Consider the following 15,067-nt stretch of genomic DNA (forward strand, 5'->3'; position numbering starts at 1 on the left):
CAAAAATGTGAGGGGTGTACTCACTTTTGTGAGATACTGTATGTCGGAATTAATCTTGGAGAGTCTAGCTTTGGACCAATGCAGACGGTGAACAATTTTAAATTGGACAACTGTGTGTCTGAGACATATGGAGGAAGAGAAAATCCCCTGGATTACTTTGCGCCAATCATTATCCGAAATTGATTCGCCTAAGTCCATCTCCCATTTATTCTTAAGGAGATCTAGGGACGACAAATCATGCATGCTGAGTAGGTCATAGATAACCCTTATTGTCTGCTTCCTGGCCAGTTTACATTTAAAAATTGCATCCAACAGCGAATTGGAAGGGCAAAATGGGAAGGTGTCTGAATTTAAGGCCACAAAGCTCCTAAGCTGCGAATATTTATAAAAATGCGATCTGGGAATGTCATATTTTAGCATTAGCTGCTTGAATGAGACAAAAACACCATCAACATAGAGATCAGACAGTAAGACAGCCCCCTTTCTAGACCAAGTAATGAAAGTCTTATCCAACAAAGATTGGATAAACAGATGATTCTTTGCAATTGGCCCCGTGAGTGACAAGTCCCCAAGAGAGAAAGATCTTCTAAACTGATTCCAAATTTTGATTGAGTGTACAACAACTGGATTAGAGGTAAAACTAGACAGAGCTTGTGTGAATGGTAATTTAGCACACAGTAGGGCCGCTAGGGAGGTGGACGCAATGGATGCCCCTTCCATAATTGTCCATCCAGGGGCTGCCGCACTCTCCCCCATCCAGTACAACAGCAATCTTATATTAGCTGCGCAGTAGTAGTACATGAAGTTCAGGAGTGCCATCCCTCCCTTCGCTCGAGGTCTCTGCGATATATGCCTTTTGATCCGCAGTGGCTTTTTGTTCCAGATAAAGGCTGATATCTGATTGTTCAATTTTTGAAAAGAAGGATTTTGTAAGAAACACTAGGAAACACTGGAAAACATAAAAATTTAGGCAGCTCATTCATCTTTATAGTATTGATTCTGCCCCCAAGGGAGAGAGGCAGGAGGTCCCACCGCTCATTATCCTGCTTCAGATTAGATAACAGGGGCTGATAATTAGCTAGGTATAGATCTTTATAACTATGTGTAAACCACACCCTGAGATACTTGAATTTCTTTAGACTAATTTTGAAAGGGAATGAGTCTAGGGGTACCTGGCCTGCCCCCTCACCTACAGGCATCAGTTCACTTTTTTGAATATTGACCTTATAGCCCAATATTCTGCCAAAAGCCTCAAGTAGGGCCATTAGTTTAGGGACTCTCAAGGGGCTGTGAAATGAACAATAGCATGTCGTCCATGTACAAAGAAACTTTATGCTCTATCCCACATGCCGGATCCCCCTAATGTCAGTATTCTGTCTTAGTGCCACAGCAAGTGGCTCCATTACAATGGCAAATAGCAGTGGCAACAGAGGACATCTCTGTCTTGTACCCCGCTGGAGCTCGAAGTAGGTGGACAAATTATTAGTAGTACGAACAGCAGTCCTCAGAGACGTATATAGAAGTCTGACCCATGATATGAATCTGGGACCAAATCCAAACCTCTCCAGGACGCTGAAAAGATAGCCCCACTCCACCCGGTCAAATGCCTTTTCAGCATCAAGTGAAAGCACTACTTTTGGGGTACCAGGTGGAGAGGGGCTATAGAGGATACTGAAAAGGCGTCTGATGTTGAAAAAAGAGTAACGATTCCTAATAAAACCTGTTTGGTCCAGCGATATAATGGATGGAAGAACCCACTCCAAGCTATCTGCCAAAGTTTTAGCAAGGATTTTAACATTGGTATTTAGTAAAGAAATTGGACAGTAAGAGCTGCACTCAAGAGGGCTGTTGTCTTTCTTAAGGAGTAAGTAGATAACTGTTTCATGCATAGTAGATGGCAGGGCTCTCAAGGAGAATGACTCCTTGAAAACTGACAATAACAAAGGGGAGAGTTCCCTTGAAAACTTTCTGTAGATATAGGTTGGATAACCATCTGGTCCTGGGGACTTGCCACTTTGCATAGAGCTTATCGCTGATGCTATCTCCCTGACCGAGAGGTCCTCCTCCAACCCTGCGGCCTCCCCTGGATCTAAGGACGGAACATGCAGGGTCTTAAAAAATTCTTCCAATACAGAAGGGTCTACAGGTGGGCTGGAACTGTATAGTGACATATAACAAGCTCGAAAACTGGAGTTAATTTTATGACTATCTGTACATTTTGAGCCCTGCTCGTCATTTATTTCAGAGATGGTCAGATTGGCAATTTTCTGTCTTAGCTGGTGAGCGAGAAACTGTCCAGCCTTCTCCTTGTGCTCATAAAACCCGTATCGTGATTTGGAAATAAGATACTCAGCCTGTTTCATCGATAAAAGCTCAAACTCTGTCTGCAGTGACAAACGCCTCTTCATAGAATCTGCAGAAGGTAGTTAGCTATGTGCCCTATCCAGCTCAAGAATCTCTTCTGCCAGTTCTTTAAGTCGTGCAGTGCTCACTCTCCTCTGGTTAGCACAGTATGAGATGACCTGACCTTGTAAATATGCCTTCAGCGACTCCCAAATCGTCAAGGACGACATTCCAGGTGTTTGATTAATATCCAAAAATAAATAAATTTCAGATGCAATAAAACTAATAAAAACATCATCCGACAAAAGCAGAGGATTGAGTCTCCAAGGGCAGTAACTGGATTCCGTATCCGGGATGCGCATTCTCATAGTCAAGGGGTAGTGATCTGAAATAACTATGGTCCATAATCACATCTGGCTATGAGGGGAAGCATTCTTTTGTCCAAAAAGAAATAGTCTACACGGGAATATTTATTACGAACTGAGGAGAAAAAGGAGTAACTCCTGGAAGCAGAGTTACGAAAACGTCACACATCCACCACTCCATACGACTCGAGGAAGAGCTGGATAGAACGCGCCGCAGTTCTATATAGGGCTCAGATATCTGAGCCCTACAGGGAACCTAGAATGACAGCAGATGGGCCACAACACAGATGTCTGGCAAATTAAACACAATAAACGACAAAGTCTGGCACACCCTCCCCGTAACCCCATCCCCACCCCACCCCCCACAGCACCTACAGGAACAGGGTGCTCACCGCACCCTCCCAAAACAAATCCGCACATTCAGTGCTTGTGTGGAGAACTCTATAGAGCCTACTGCTCAAGCTCCCACCAAACCCCTGGTATGAAAAGTAAACTAAAAAAAAAAAAGTATCCTATCACAGTGTAGAAGCATACACCCTATCATAGCGTATATTACAGAAAATAAGACAGCGGTGTTGATCATCCTCCTTATTACAGTAAAAGTCTGATCAAACAGTTATCATCCATTCAAAGTTCAGAGACGATGAATTAGCCAGGACACATTATGCGATTTCATCACAACGAGCATTCAGCCAAATCCCTCTTCACATTTTGGCAGCCAGTCCTGTACAGAATGTGTATTACACTCAGCAGTGGGTAGTAATGTGCTACATTTTTTTTGTTACATTTAATTGAGTAATTTCTTGAAAAATTTTTACTTTTAAGAGTAAGTTTAACTGGCCATACTTATACTCTTACTCAAGTTCATTTTTAATCACAGAAATGTACTTTTACTTTGCTACATTTCACCGCTACTCTTAAATATTAATGAATATATAGTGTTAATAATTAGCTTATATAATGTATAATGAGGTCACAAGTCTCATGATATGCTGCAGTGGTCTGAATGCATCCACAACAACCACTTTTTTAGTGGGCTTAGTCCTGGAAGATAATGGCCGAAGAGGGGGAAGAATGTTGAAGCATGTTGACACATGCAGGGCCATTTCTAGGCATAGGCAGAATAGGTGATCACCTAGGGCACCACCAGCTTGGGGGCTGTGATGAGTGCCTCAACGCCCCCACACCACACGACTCATTCACCCACAAGAAAGAGAGTAGCACGGGAGTAACCTAGCCTGGGTATATGAGGCTGTAGCCCTGAAGAATTTTTATTTAGCCCCAAATAATTCTCCACTTGGAGCAGTTTGTTACTATGTAACTGAATGTCAGTAAAAGAAGACGACAGTGTTGTAATTTTGTATCTTCAGTGAATGAAGTGTTGTATTTTATCTTCAGTGAACAGAGGCAAGACCAATCAGGCAGGGTTTACAGGAAAATATGTGGAAATACTCATGTCTTATTGGCTGAAATGTCTCAATAGAGTTGGGGTACTCGATTTCGGACTCGATAGATTTTTTTTTTTTCATTTTAGGAATTAAAATGAAAAAAAGTTGCAAGAAAAGAGCTGTGTTCAGAAATGAGTTTGTTGTCATTCATAGACAGATTAAAAGATATTCTGACATTTGTTTTAGTACAAGTGGGTGACTAGGAATAGAAAATTGCTCAACTACGAATTCCTGTTTCTCAAGGGTATAAATATGAAGGCCAAATCCTTTAGTCATTCATCACAATGGGTAATACCAAGGAATATAGCTGTGATGTGCGGCAAAAGATTGTTGAGCTTCACAAAAATGGCAAGTGGCTATAAGAAAATAGCACAAGCATTGAAAATACCCGTTTCCACCATCAAGGCAATAATTAAGAAGTTCCAGTCAAGTCAAAATGTTATGAATCAACCTAGAAGAGGACGTGTGTCTATATTGTCTCAAGACACTGTGAAGAGGATGGTTCGAGTGGCCAAAAAATTTCCAAGGATAATAGCTGGAGAACTGCAGAAGTTATTTGCATCTTGGGGTCAGAAATTCTCCAGAGCTACAATCCGAAGTCACCTACAACACCACAAGTTGTTTGGAAGGGTTTCAAGAAAAAAGACTCTACTCTCATCCAAAAACAAACTCAAGCATCCTCAGTTTGCCAGACTCTACTGGAACTTCAAATGCGAACAGGTTCTATGGTCAGATTAACTTTTATCATGGAAAAGTAAAAAAAAATTCTGTAATTTAATTTAGCTTTATGTGTAATGAATCTAGAATATAGGAAAGATCCACTTTATAAATTAAATTACGGAACAAAATGAACGTTTCCATGATTATTTTTCTGAGATGCACCTGTGAGTGTGTGTGTGTGTGTGTGTATATATATACACACACACACACACACACACACACACACACACACAGTATCTCACAAAAGTGAGTACACCCCTCACATTTTTGTAAATATTTCATTATAGCTTTTCATGTGACAACACTGAAGAAATGACACTTCGCTACAATGTAAAGTAGTGAGCGTACAGCTTGTATAACAGTGTAAATTTGCTGTCCCCTCAAAATAACTCAACACACAGCCATTAATGTCTAAACCACTGGCAACAAAAGTGAGTACACCCCTAAGTGAAAATGTCCAAATTGGGCCCAAAGTGTCAATATATTTTGTGGCCACCATTATTTCCAAGCACTGCCTTAAGCCTCTTGGGCATGGAGTTCACCAGAGCTTCACAGGTTGACACTGGAGTCCTCTTCCACTCCTCCATGATGACATCACGGAGCTGGTGGATGTTAGAGACCTTGTGCTCCTCCACCTTCCATTTGAGGATGCCCCACAGATGCTCAATAGGGTTTAGGTCTGGAGACATGCTTAGGCAGTCCATCACCTTCACCCTCAGCTTCTTTAGCATGGCAGTGGTCGTCTTGGAGGTGTGTTTGGGGTCATTATCATGCTGGAATACATGCTGGGATCATGCTCTGCTTCAGTATGTCACAGTACATGTTGGCATTCATGGTTCCCTCAATGAACTGTAGCTCCCCAGTTCCGGCAGCACTCATGCAGCCCTAGACCATGACACCACCTTGCTTGACTGTAGGCAAGACACACTTGTCTTTGTACTCCTCACCTGGTTGCCACCACACAGCCTTGACACCATCTGAACCAAATAAGTTTATCTTTGTCTCATCAGACCACAGGACATGGCTCCAGTAATCCATCTCCTTAGTCTGCTTGTCTTCAGCAAACTGTTTGTGGGCTTTCTTGTGCATCATCTTTAGAAGAGGCTTCCTTCTGGGATGACAGCCATACAGACCAATTTGATGCAGTGTGCAGCGTATGGTCTGAGCACTGACAGGCCGACCCCCAACCCCTTCAACCTCTGCAGCAATGCTGGCAGCACTCGCCATGGTCGACCAAAGAAGTCAAGTGCACGTGCTCAGCGTCATATCCAGAGGTTCTCTTTGGGAAATAGACGTATGAGTGCTGCCCGCATTGCTTCAGAGGTTGAAGGGGTGGGGGGCCAGCCTGTCAGTGCTCAGACCATACGCCACACACTGCATCAAATTGGTCTGCATGGCTGTCATCCCAAAAGGAAGCTAAAGATGATGCACAAGAAAGCCCACAAACAGTTTTCTGAAGACAAGCAGACTAAGGACATGGATTACTGGAACCATGTCCTGTCGTCTGATGAGACCAAGATAAACTTATTTGGTTCAGTTGTCAAGTGTATGTGAGATACTGTGTGTGTGTGTATATATATATATATATATATATATATATATATATATATATATATATATATATATATATATATATATATATATATATATATATACACACACACAAACGTGCACACAAACACACACATATACATACACATACACACACACACACACTTATACAGTGGAGGAAATAAGTATTGAATGCGTCAGCATTTTTTTCAGTAAATATATTTTCTATTGAGGATTCAAGTCAGGTGATTGACTGGGCCATTCTAACACTTTGATTTTTATTCTCTGAAACCAATTGAGAGTTTCCTTTGCTGTATGCTTTGGATCGTTGTCCTGCTGGAAAATCCACCCACGTCTCATTTTCATCATTCTGGTGAATCGATTCTTCTCAAGAATCTCCCATTAAAGGGCTTCATTCATTGTTCCTTCAATTATATGAAGTCTACCAGTACCATGCGATGAAAAACAGACCCACACCATGATGCTTCCACCTCCAAACTTCCCTGTTGGAATAGTGTTTTTAGGGTGATGTGCAGTGCCATTTCTTCTCCAAACATGGTGTTATTATGGCAGCCAAAAAGTTAAATTTTGCTCTCGTCTGACCAGACTACACAATCCCAGTATTTCATAGGCTTGTCCAAATGAGTTGTAGCAAACTTTAAACGAGCTTCGACATGCATTTTCTTTAGTAATGGAGTTTTATGGGTGAGCGTGAGTAGTGGAGTGCATTGCCTATTGTTTTCTCTGTGATGATGGTACCTGCTGCCTCAAAGTGTTTCTAGAGCTCTTTCCTTGGCTCTCGGGCTACTCTTCTGACTATTATTCTGACTCCATGGTCAGCAATCTTGCGAGGAGCTCCTGCGTATTGCCGGTTTATATGACGGAGTGATGTTGTGTCCACTTGGCCCCAATGGTGCTTACTGGAGGATTCAGAAGTTTTGAAATATATCTGTATCTGATTCCATCAGTATGTTTTGCAACATGTGAAGGTCTTGGGAGAGCTCTTTGCTTTTATCCATCATGAGATGTTTTTTGTGTGACACCTTGGTAACGAAAAGCCTTTTTAAAGACCATCAATTTACTAACCCAGATGATATTAATTTGCACAGATAAGAGGTATAATTACTTATGGATTTCAAATGGTTCCTTGCCTTGGAGAACTGCTTTTTCTGAGCTTGTTCAATACTTTTTTCCTGTGTAATTCCACTTTATTACACACAACTTTATTTATGGACTTTAATGTTGTGAATTCTTTATATTTACAGATTTCTTGAGTTAATACTAATGTCTTGTGAAAACTTCATGTGAATAGCCTCATCAGAAAAATATTTACTGAAAAAAATGTTGACGCATTCAATACTTATTTCCCTTACTGTATATGTGTGTGTGTGTGTGTGTGTGTGTGTGTGTGTGTGTATACATACATACATTATAAATAAATCGAACATTTTACAGAGTATGGCCCAAGCTCTAGTCATCTCTTTAAAACCTGGTTCATTCCTGCAGAGGTATCAGTGATGGTGTTGGAAGGGTGAACGGTGTTGTTGCTAGAGGGAGTATTGGTGTTGACCGAGGCACAAGTAGGCCTGACAGGTGTAGAAACTGGGGTGTGGTGACCAGCTGACAACTCCCTAGAGATGGCTGTTACTAGAGCCTAAGCCATACTCTCTATAATGTTCTATAAAAAAATTTAAATATATAAATTATACGTTATAATTAATTTTTTATAATAAAATGAAAATATAATAAAAAAATTTATATAATTTTTTGGCGTGAGAGGCCGTCTCTTCGACCTCGGACAGGAACTTCGCTTGAGAGTTCGTCTCGTTGACCTCTAGCAGGAACTTGACTTTATGCTGAAGCTCTAGAGATGAGACTGCTTTGTGGGTCTCATGCTGGAGCTCTTGGGATGAGACCACCTCGTGGCTCTCATGCTGAAGCTCTGGGGATGAGACCGCCTCGTGGGTCTCATGCTGGAGCTCTGGGGATGAGACCACCTTGTGGGTCTCAGGTTGGAGTTTTGGAGACGAGGTCGCTACGTTGACCTCCGGCTGGAGCTCTGCAGGTGAGACCACTTCGTGGGTCTGAGGTTGGAGCTCTGTGGAGGAGGTCACCACACTGACCTCCAGCTGGAGCTCTGCAGGTTAGACCACCTCGTGGGTCTCAGGTTGGAGCTCTGCTCTTGCTTTCTTGTGGAGCTGTTGGAGGGCACGCAAGCTGCCCTTGAAACATTCATGAGCGCTGAAACATGATCCGGGTATCCCAAGTTTATTACAAGTGGGACATTGTAGCTGCCTTGGGTAGTCACACAATCCATAATTCGGATCCGGGAGGTCTATGTCAGTCCACTGGGGAACCTGGACTAACATGAAGGGTGGCCAGACATCTCCATGTACTCTGGCGTGACACTCTCCTTGCTCTCCTGCTGCTTCCATGTTGAAGCGAAGTATTCTGTCATGTCTTCCACGTAATGAAGGTTAGGATGGATGCAAGTGCAGATAAGATCTTTTAATAAAGAGATGCAGTCAGACAAATCCAAATCATGAGACAATAGCGTGGTCAAGAAACAGGCAATGGGTCAGGTGGTCTTTAAACAGTCATGAACTAGGCAAGGCAAGAATCGAGAATGAGGAACAAGAGGCAAGATGAATGAACATGAAACAAAATGAGGAACAGGGTACACTTGGTACGGTGATAACACTCAATACTTCGCAAAGAGTGAATGCCTCAAAAATCCTTTTAAACTGTGGCGTGATTGTGTGATAGATGGGATGCAGTTGTGCATGATTAGAATGTATGAATGTTCTGGGTAGTGGTTATTATAATTGTCACCACCATTCACCCCACTAGCGACAGCCCTGATCACATGTGCTCTCTCGCTCACTCGCTCTTTCCTTCTTTCTTTTTTCTTGCTCTCTCTCTCTTTTTCTCTCTCTCACCCCAATAACTGCAAATCGATGGCTCCACTTCATGTCATGGCTGCATTACCACCTTGGGTGTGCGTTATTTTTCTAATAATTCAAAGGCCTGTCATCAATTATTACTTATTTATTTCTGGAAAATTGAAATTGTCTGTCATTTTGGGTTTTCTTAAATGTGTGTGCTGTGACAGTAGGCTAAATTTTCCGTTATATCAAGTAACTTGGCAAAGTGATATAGAACTGTAATGCGGTCAAGACCTGACTGGAACTACTTTAGCTGTGCATACACTGAAAATTAATTGCACACCTCAGAACGTCTGTCAGCCAATCAAAATGGAGAATTCAACAGCGCTGTATATATCTACACGTTTGTTAACCCCTCCTTCAACCCTTCTATAAACAAACAAGTAACCTCAGGTTAAAAAAAAAAAAAATACAACAGATTTCAACATGTAGTCATTTTTTAACAAAAAGTAAACCAACATTCAGAAATATTAAGTAAATCCTTCATACTTTCATAACCATTAAGAGAGTAATTATAGCCAAGTATTACTAATGAAATGCACAAGATAAATATCAAGAAGTGTGACTACTTCTCTAAAAGCAGAATTTTTGACAGTTTGGTGTTCTGGAGCACTCAGTTATGTGTCTACATCATGCCAAGAAGAAGGGACATCAGCCATGACTTCAGAGAAGCAATTGTTCATGCTCATGAATCAAGGAAGGGTGATAAGGCCATCTCCTTTTGAAATTCACCATTCTACAGTGAGAAGGATTGTTTACAAATGGAGAGCCTTCGAGACAGTTGGCAATCTTCCCAGGAGTCAGTGTCTCAGCAAATTCAGTCCATGGTCAGACCAATTGTTGCTCAGAGATATAAAGAAAAATCCAAGAGCTACATCATGTGACCTACAGACCTCTGTGAGTACATTAAATGTTTAGGTTCATGATAGCACAATCAGAAAAATGACTGAACAAGTATGGCTTTCATAGAAGAGTGGCTATGAAAAAGCGTCTTCTATCCAAAAAGAATATGGCAGCATGACTTAGGTTTGCAAAATTGCATCTGAACAAGCCACAAAAGTTCTGGAACTTTTGACTGATGAGACCAAGTTGGAGATGTCTGGTCATCATGCACAGTGCCATGTTTGGCAAAACCAAACACAGCGTATCACAAACACCTCATACCAATTGTCAAGCATGGTGATGATTTGGGCTTGTTTTGTAGCCACAGAACCTGGGAAACTTACAGTCATTGAGACAATAATGAACTCCACTTTATAGAATATTCTTGAAACAAATATAAGGCCATCTGTCCAGCAGCTTAAGCTTGTCCAAAATTGTGCCATGTAACAGGACAAAGATTGTAAGCATACCAGCAAATCAACAAAAAAATTAAGGTGTTGGAATGGTCAGATCAAAGTACAGTCCTCAACCCCATTAAGATGTTGTGGCGGCATCTTAAGAGAGCTTGCATAAATAAATGCCCTCAAACATCAATGAAGTGAAGGAGTGTTGAAAAGAAGAGGGGGTCAAAAACAATGTGAGAGAAGTTTGTTCTTACACACACACACTCAGCAAAAAAAGTCCCTTTTTCAGGAGACTGTATTTTAAAGATAATTTTGTCAAATCCAAATAAGCTTTACAGATCTTTATTATAATGAGTTTAAACAATGTTTTTCATGCTTCTTCAGTGAACCATAAACAAAAATTGTACATACACCTGTGGAAAAGTCCTTAAGACACTAACAGTTTACAGGCGGTAAGCAATTAAGGTCGCAGTTACAATAATTTAGGACATGAAAGATACCTTTCTATTGACTCTGAAAAACACCAGAAGAAAGATGTCTAGGGTTCCAGCTCACCTGTGTGAACATGCCATAGGCCTGCTGCAGGGAGGCATGAGGACTGCAGATGTGGCCAGAGCAATAAACTACAATGTCTGTAATGTAAGACGCCTTAGACAGTGCTACAGGGAGACAGGAAAGACAACTGATTGTCCTTGCAGTAGAAAATTACATGTAAGCATGTGTTCCCCCAGACGTGATGGAGAACTTGCAAATGCCTTGGTAGAAGAGTGGAGTAACATCTCACAGCAAGAACTGACAAATCTGGTGCAGTCCATGAGGATGAGATGCACTGTAGTACTTAAAGCAGCTACTTCAAATTAACTGCTAATCCTAGAGGTTCATATACTTTTCCCACTCACAGATATGCAATACTGGATCATTTTCCTCAATAAATAAATGACCAAATATAATATATAATTTTTTTTCTCGTTTGTTTAATTTGGTTCTCTTTATGTACTTTTAGGATTTGTGTGAAAATTTTATGATGTTTGAGGTAATATTTACGCAGATATATAGAAAATTCTAAAGCATTCACAAACTTTCAAGCACCACTATATATACATATATATGTGGATATGTGGGTGTATATATATGTGTGTGTATATACATATGTGTGTGTGCACACACACACACACACACACACACACATTATATATATATATATATATATATATATATATATATATATATATATATATATATATATATATATATATATATATGGTTATTTTCTCAGTCTTGGGTAGTTTTGGGGTAGTTTTGTGTAGTGGCTGGGTAATTTTCACTGACAGCTGAATAAATGCACCCCTCTCCCACCCCGACACGTCAGCCCAGCTCCTTAGGTCAAATCAATTCAGCGCAGGCTGTTTGAATTCACCTTAGGTGGAGGTAGCAGTTTTCACATGGACAGACTGTTAGATTTATTTGGAGAAAGAAGGTTCGTATCAATATAATTATCCATAAAACAATTAGGCTGCTGTACACTAGAAAAAGCAAAAATGTGCAATAACAGTACAGTTTACAATCCATTAAATGCACTGCTATGTTCATTAGCTTTGGCTTACTGTAATGCCCACTGGATCGTAAGTTGGTTACTCAGTTTTTTGGATGTTTTAAACGTCTCCCTTGATCAGAATCTGACATTTTCCTCTTAAATATATGACTTATTTGAGTCATTTACATCAAAGACTATATATAAACACCACTTTAGCAGATCTAGAAATACATTTCTGAACACCTTGGGCATAAATAAAGGAGATACCATGTTGACATATTTCTTTATAATGTGGTATATTTGACATTTTCAAAAAGTAAAAATAACCCTGAAAATATTCGTTTCCACAACGAATACTGTGTCAAAGAAATGGCTAAACAACCGTGTTAATTTAAGCATGCTGACATTAACCACTGGCGTTGGCAACCACAAAACATCATGAAATAAAGGTTTGTCTCACTACCTGAAATATGTCATTGGCACATTTCCGGCAGAGGTTGTGTTGGCAGGGTAAAATCACCACCGGCTTAGTGAACATCTCGAGGCAGATCGGACAGATTAGTTGCTTTTCCAGGCTGTCCATGGTGTCACGGGTTCTGGAATACGATTGTTCAAAGAAACCGACTCGTGACTCACACCGAGAGAAATGGACCCAAGCTATATCTTTTTCTCTGTTACCGGCAACAACGACCTAGTTCTGGCAACGAAATAAAATTTGTTAATAGTGCCGTGTCACTGCCTGAGGAATGTGTCGTCCAAGCCCTGAACTTTTCCTCCCCCTCCCGCAGTGTCACGGTGCGCACTCTGTTTTTAGCACACACACATCTACGCTGTCATGTTTTCATGACCATATTTGAAAAGTGACTACTTGAGGCCAGACAAAGCGTGACATCGACCCTTCCAGTTACGAACCTCTGGATATGTATGCCTGCATGTATGTATGTATGTATAGATAGATAGATAGATAGACAGATAGATAGATAGATTGATCTCTCTCTCTCTCTCTCTCTCTCATATATATATATATATATATATATATATATATATATATATATATATATATATATATATATATATTAGAATCTCACAGAAGTGAGTACACCCCTCACATTTTTGTAAATATTTGATTATGTCTTTTCATGTGACAACACTGAAGAAATGACACTTTGCTACAATGTAAAGTAGTGAGTGTACAGCTTGTATAACAGTGTACATTTGCTGTCCCCTCAAAATAACTCCATACACAGCCATTAATGTTTAAACCACTGGCAACAAAAGTGATAACACCCCTAAGTGAAAATGTCCAAATTGGGCCCAATTAGCTATTTTCCCGGCCCGGTGTCATGTGACTTGTTAGTGTTACAAGGTCTCAGGTGTGAATGGAGAGCAGGTGTGTTAAATTTGGTGTCATCGCTCTCACTCTCCCTCATACTGGTCACTGGCACCTTATGGCAAAGAACTCTCTGGGGATCTGAAAAAAAGAATTGTTTCTCTACATAAAGATGATCTAGGCTATAAGATTGCCAAGACCCTGACACTGGGCTATAGAACGGTGGCCAAGACCATACAGCGGTTTAACAGGGCAGGTTCCACTCAGAACAGGTCTTGCCATGGTCGACCAAAGAAGTTGAGTGCATGTGCTCAGTTTCATATCCAGAGGTTGTCTTTTGGAAATAGACCTACGAGTGCTGCCAGCATTGCTGCAGAGGTTGAGGGGGTGGGGGGTCAGCCTGTCAGTGCTCAGACCATACGCTGCACACTGCATCAAATTGGTCTGCATATCTGTCGTCCCAGTAGGAAGCCTCTTCTAAAGATGATGCACAAGAATGCCCGCAAACAGTTTGCTGAAGACAAGCAGACTAAGGACATGGATTACTGGAACCATGTCCTGTGGTCTGATGAGACCAAGATAAACTTATTTGGTTGAGATGGTGTCAAGCGTGTGTGGTGGCAACCAGGTGAGGAGTTCAAAGACAAGTGTGTCTTGCCTACAGTCAAGCATGGTGGTGGAGGAGCACAAGGTCTCTAACATCCACCAGCTCCGTGATGTCGTGATGGAGGAGTGGAAGAGGACTCCACTGTCAACCTGTGAAGCTCTGGTGAACTTCATGCCCAAGAGGGTTAAGGCAGTGCTGGAAAATAATGATGGCCACACAAAATATTGACAATTTGGGCCCAATTTGGACATTTTCACTTAGGGGTGTTCTCACTTTTGTTGCCAGAGGTTTAGACATTAATGGCTGTGTGTTGAGTTATTTTGAGGGGACAGCAAATTTACACTGTTATACAAGCTGTACACTCACTACTTTACATTGTAGCAAAGTGTAATTTCTTCAGTGTTGTCACATGAAAAGATATAATGAAATATTTACAAAAATGTGAGGGGTGTACTCACTTTTGTGAGATACTGTATAAGATGACTACTTTAACAAAATAAGCATAAGGTTGGTTCAAATCATGCACATATGTTTATAACCTGGTTTGGTAATTTGGGACAGCATGAATCAGGTCAATTGTCTTAAAATACAATAAGAGCAGAGAGGAAAAGTGAATGGATAATTCACTTTAATGGATAATGGATGCATGAATGCACTGTGCTCATATAATTATAGAGATTGGTGCTGATGTTTTTTAACCCTGTGTTATGCTGTTACTGCAAGATATGAATTATAAAACTTACCTTTTAGTGGTACTTTTACCGTCACTTTTTATTTAATCCGTTCATGCTATATTTAAAAGAGTATTTAGGGTTATGAATTTGGAAAATATTTTCTTAACCTGTTATTGTTGGTATTTCTGTAAGAAAAAATTTATAAAACATTGCTAAATAATTTTGCCACATAAATCAATTGCATTTTAAACGTGTCATTGACAA

General features: G+C 40.6%; 1 protein-coding gene across 2 annotated transcripts in view; it reads right to left on the bottom strand.

Annotated features, from left to right (window-relative positions):
* The window catches only part of trim55a (tripartite motif containing 55a), a 48,849-nt gene extending 35,856 nt beyond the window's left edge, over positions 1 to 12,993 (bottom strand). For both annotated transcript variants that reach the window (XM_053673506.1, XM_017495031.3), the window contains exon 1: positions 12,656 to 12,993. In XM_053673506.1, the coding sequence (XP_053529481.1) occupies positions 12,656 to 12,669 (14 nt within the window). In that variant the 5' untranslated portion in view covers positions 12,670 to 12,993. The remainder of the gene's footprint in view (positions 1 to 12,655) is intronic.
* Positions 12,994 to 15,067: the final 2,074 nt, after the last annotated feature.

Source organism: Ictalurus punctatus, chromosome 20, assembly GCF_001660625.3.
Source record: "Ictalurus punctatus breed USDA103 chromosome 20, Coco_2.0, whole genome shotgun sequence".
Taxonomy (NCBI): domain Eukaryota; kingdom Metazoa; phylum Chordata; class Actinopteri; order Siluriformes; family Ictaluridae; genus Ictalurus; species Ictalurus punctatus.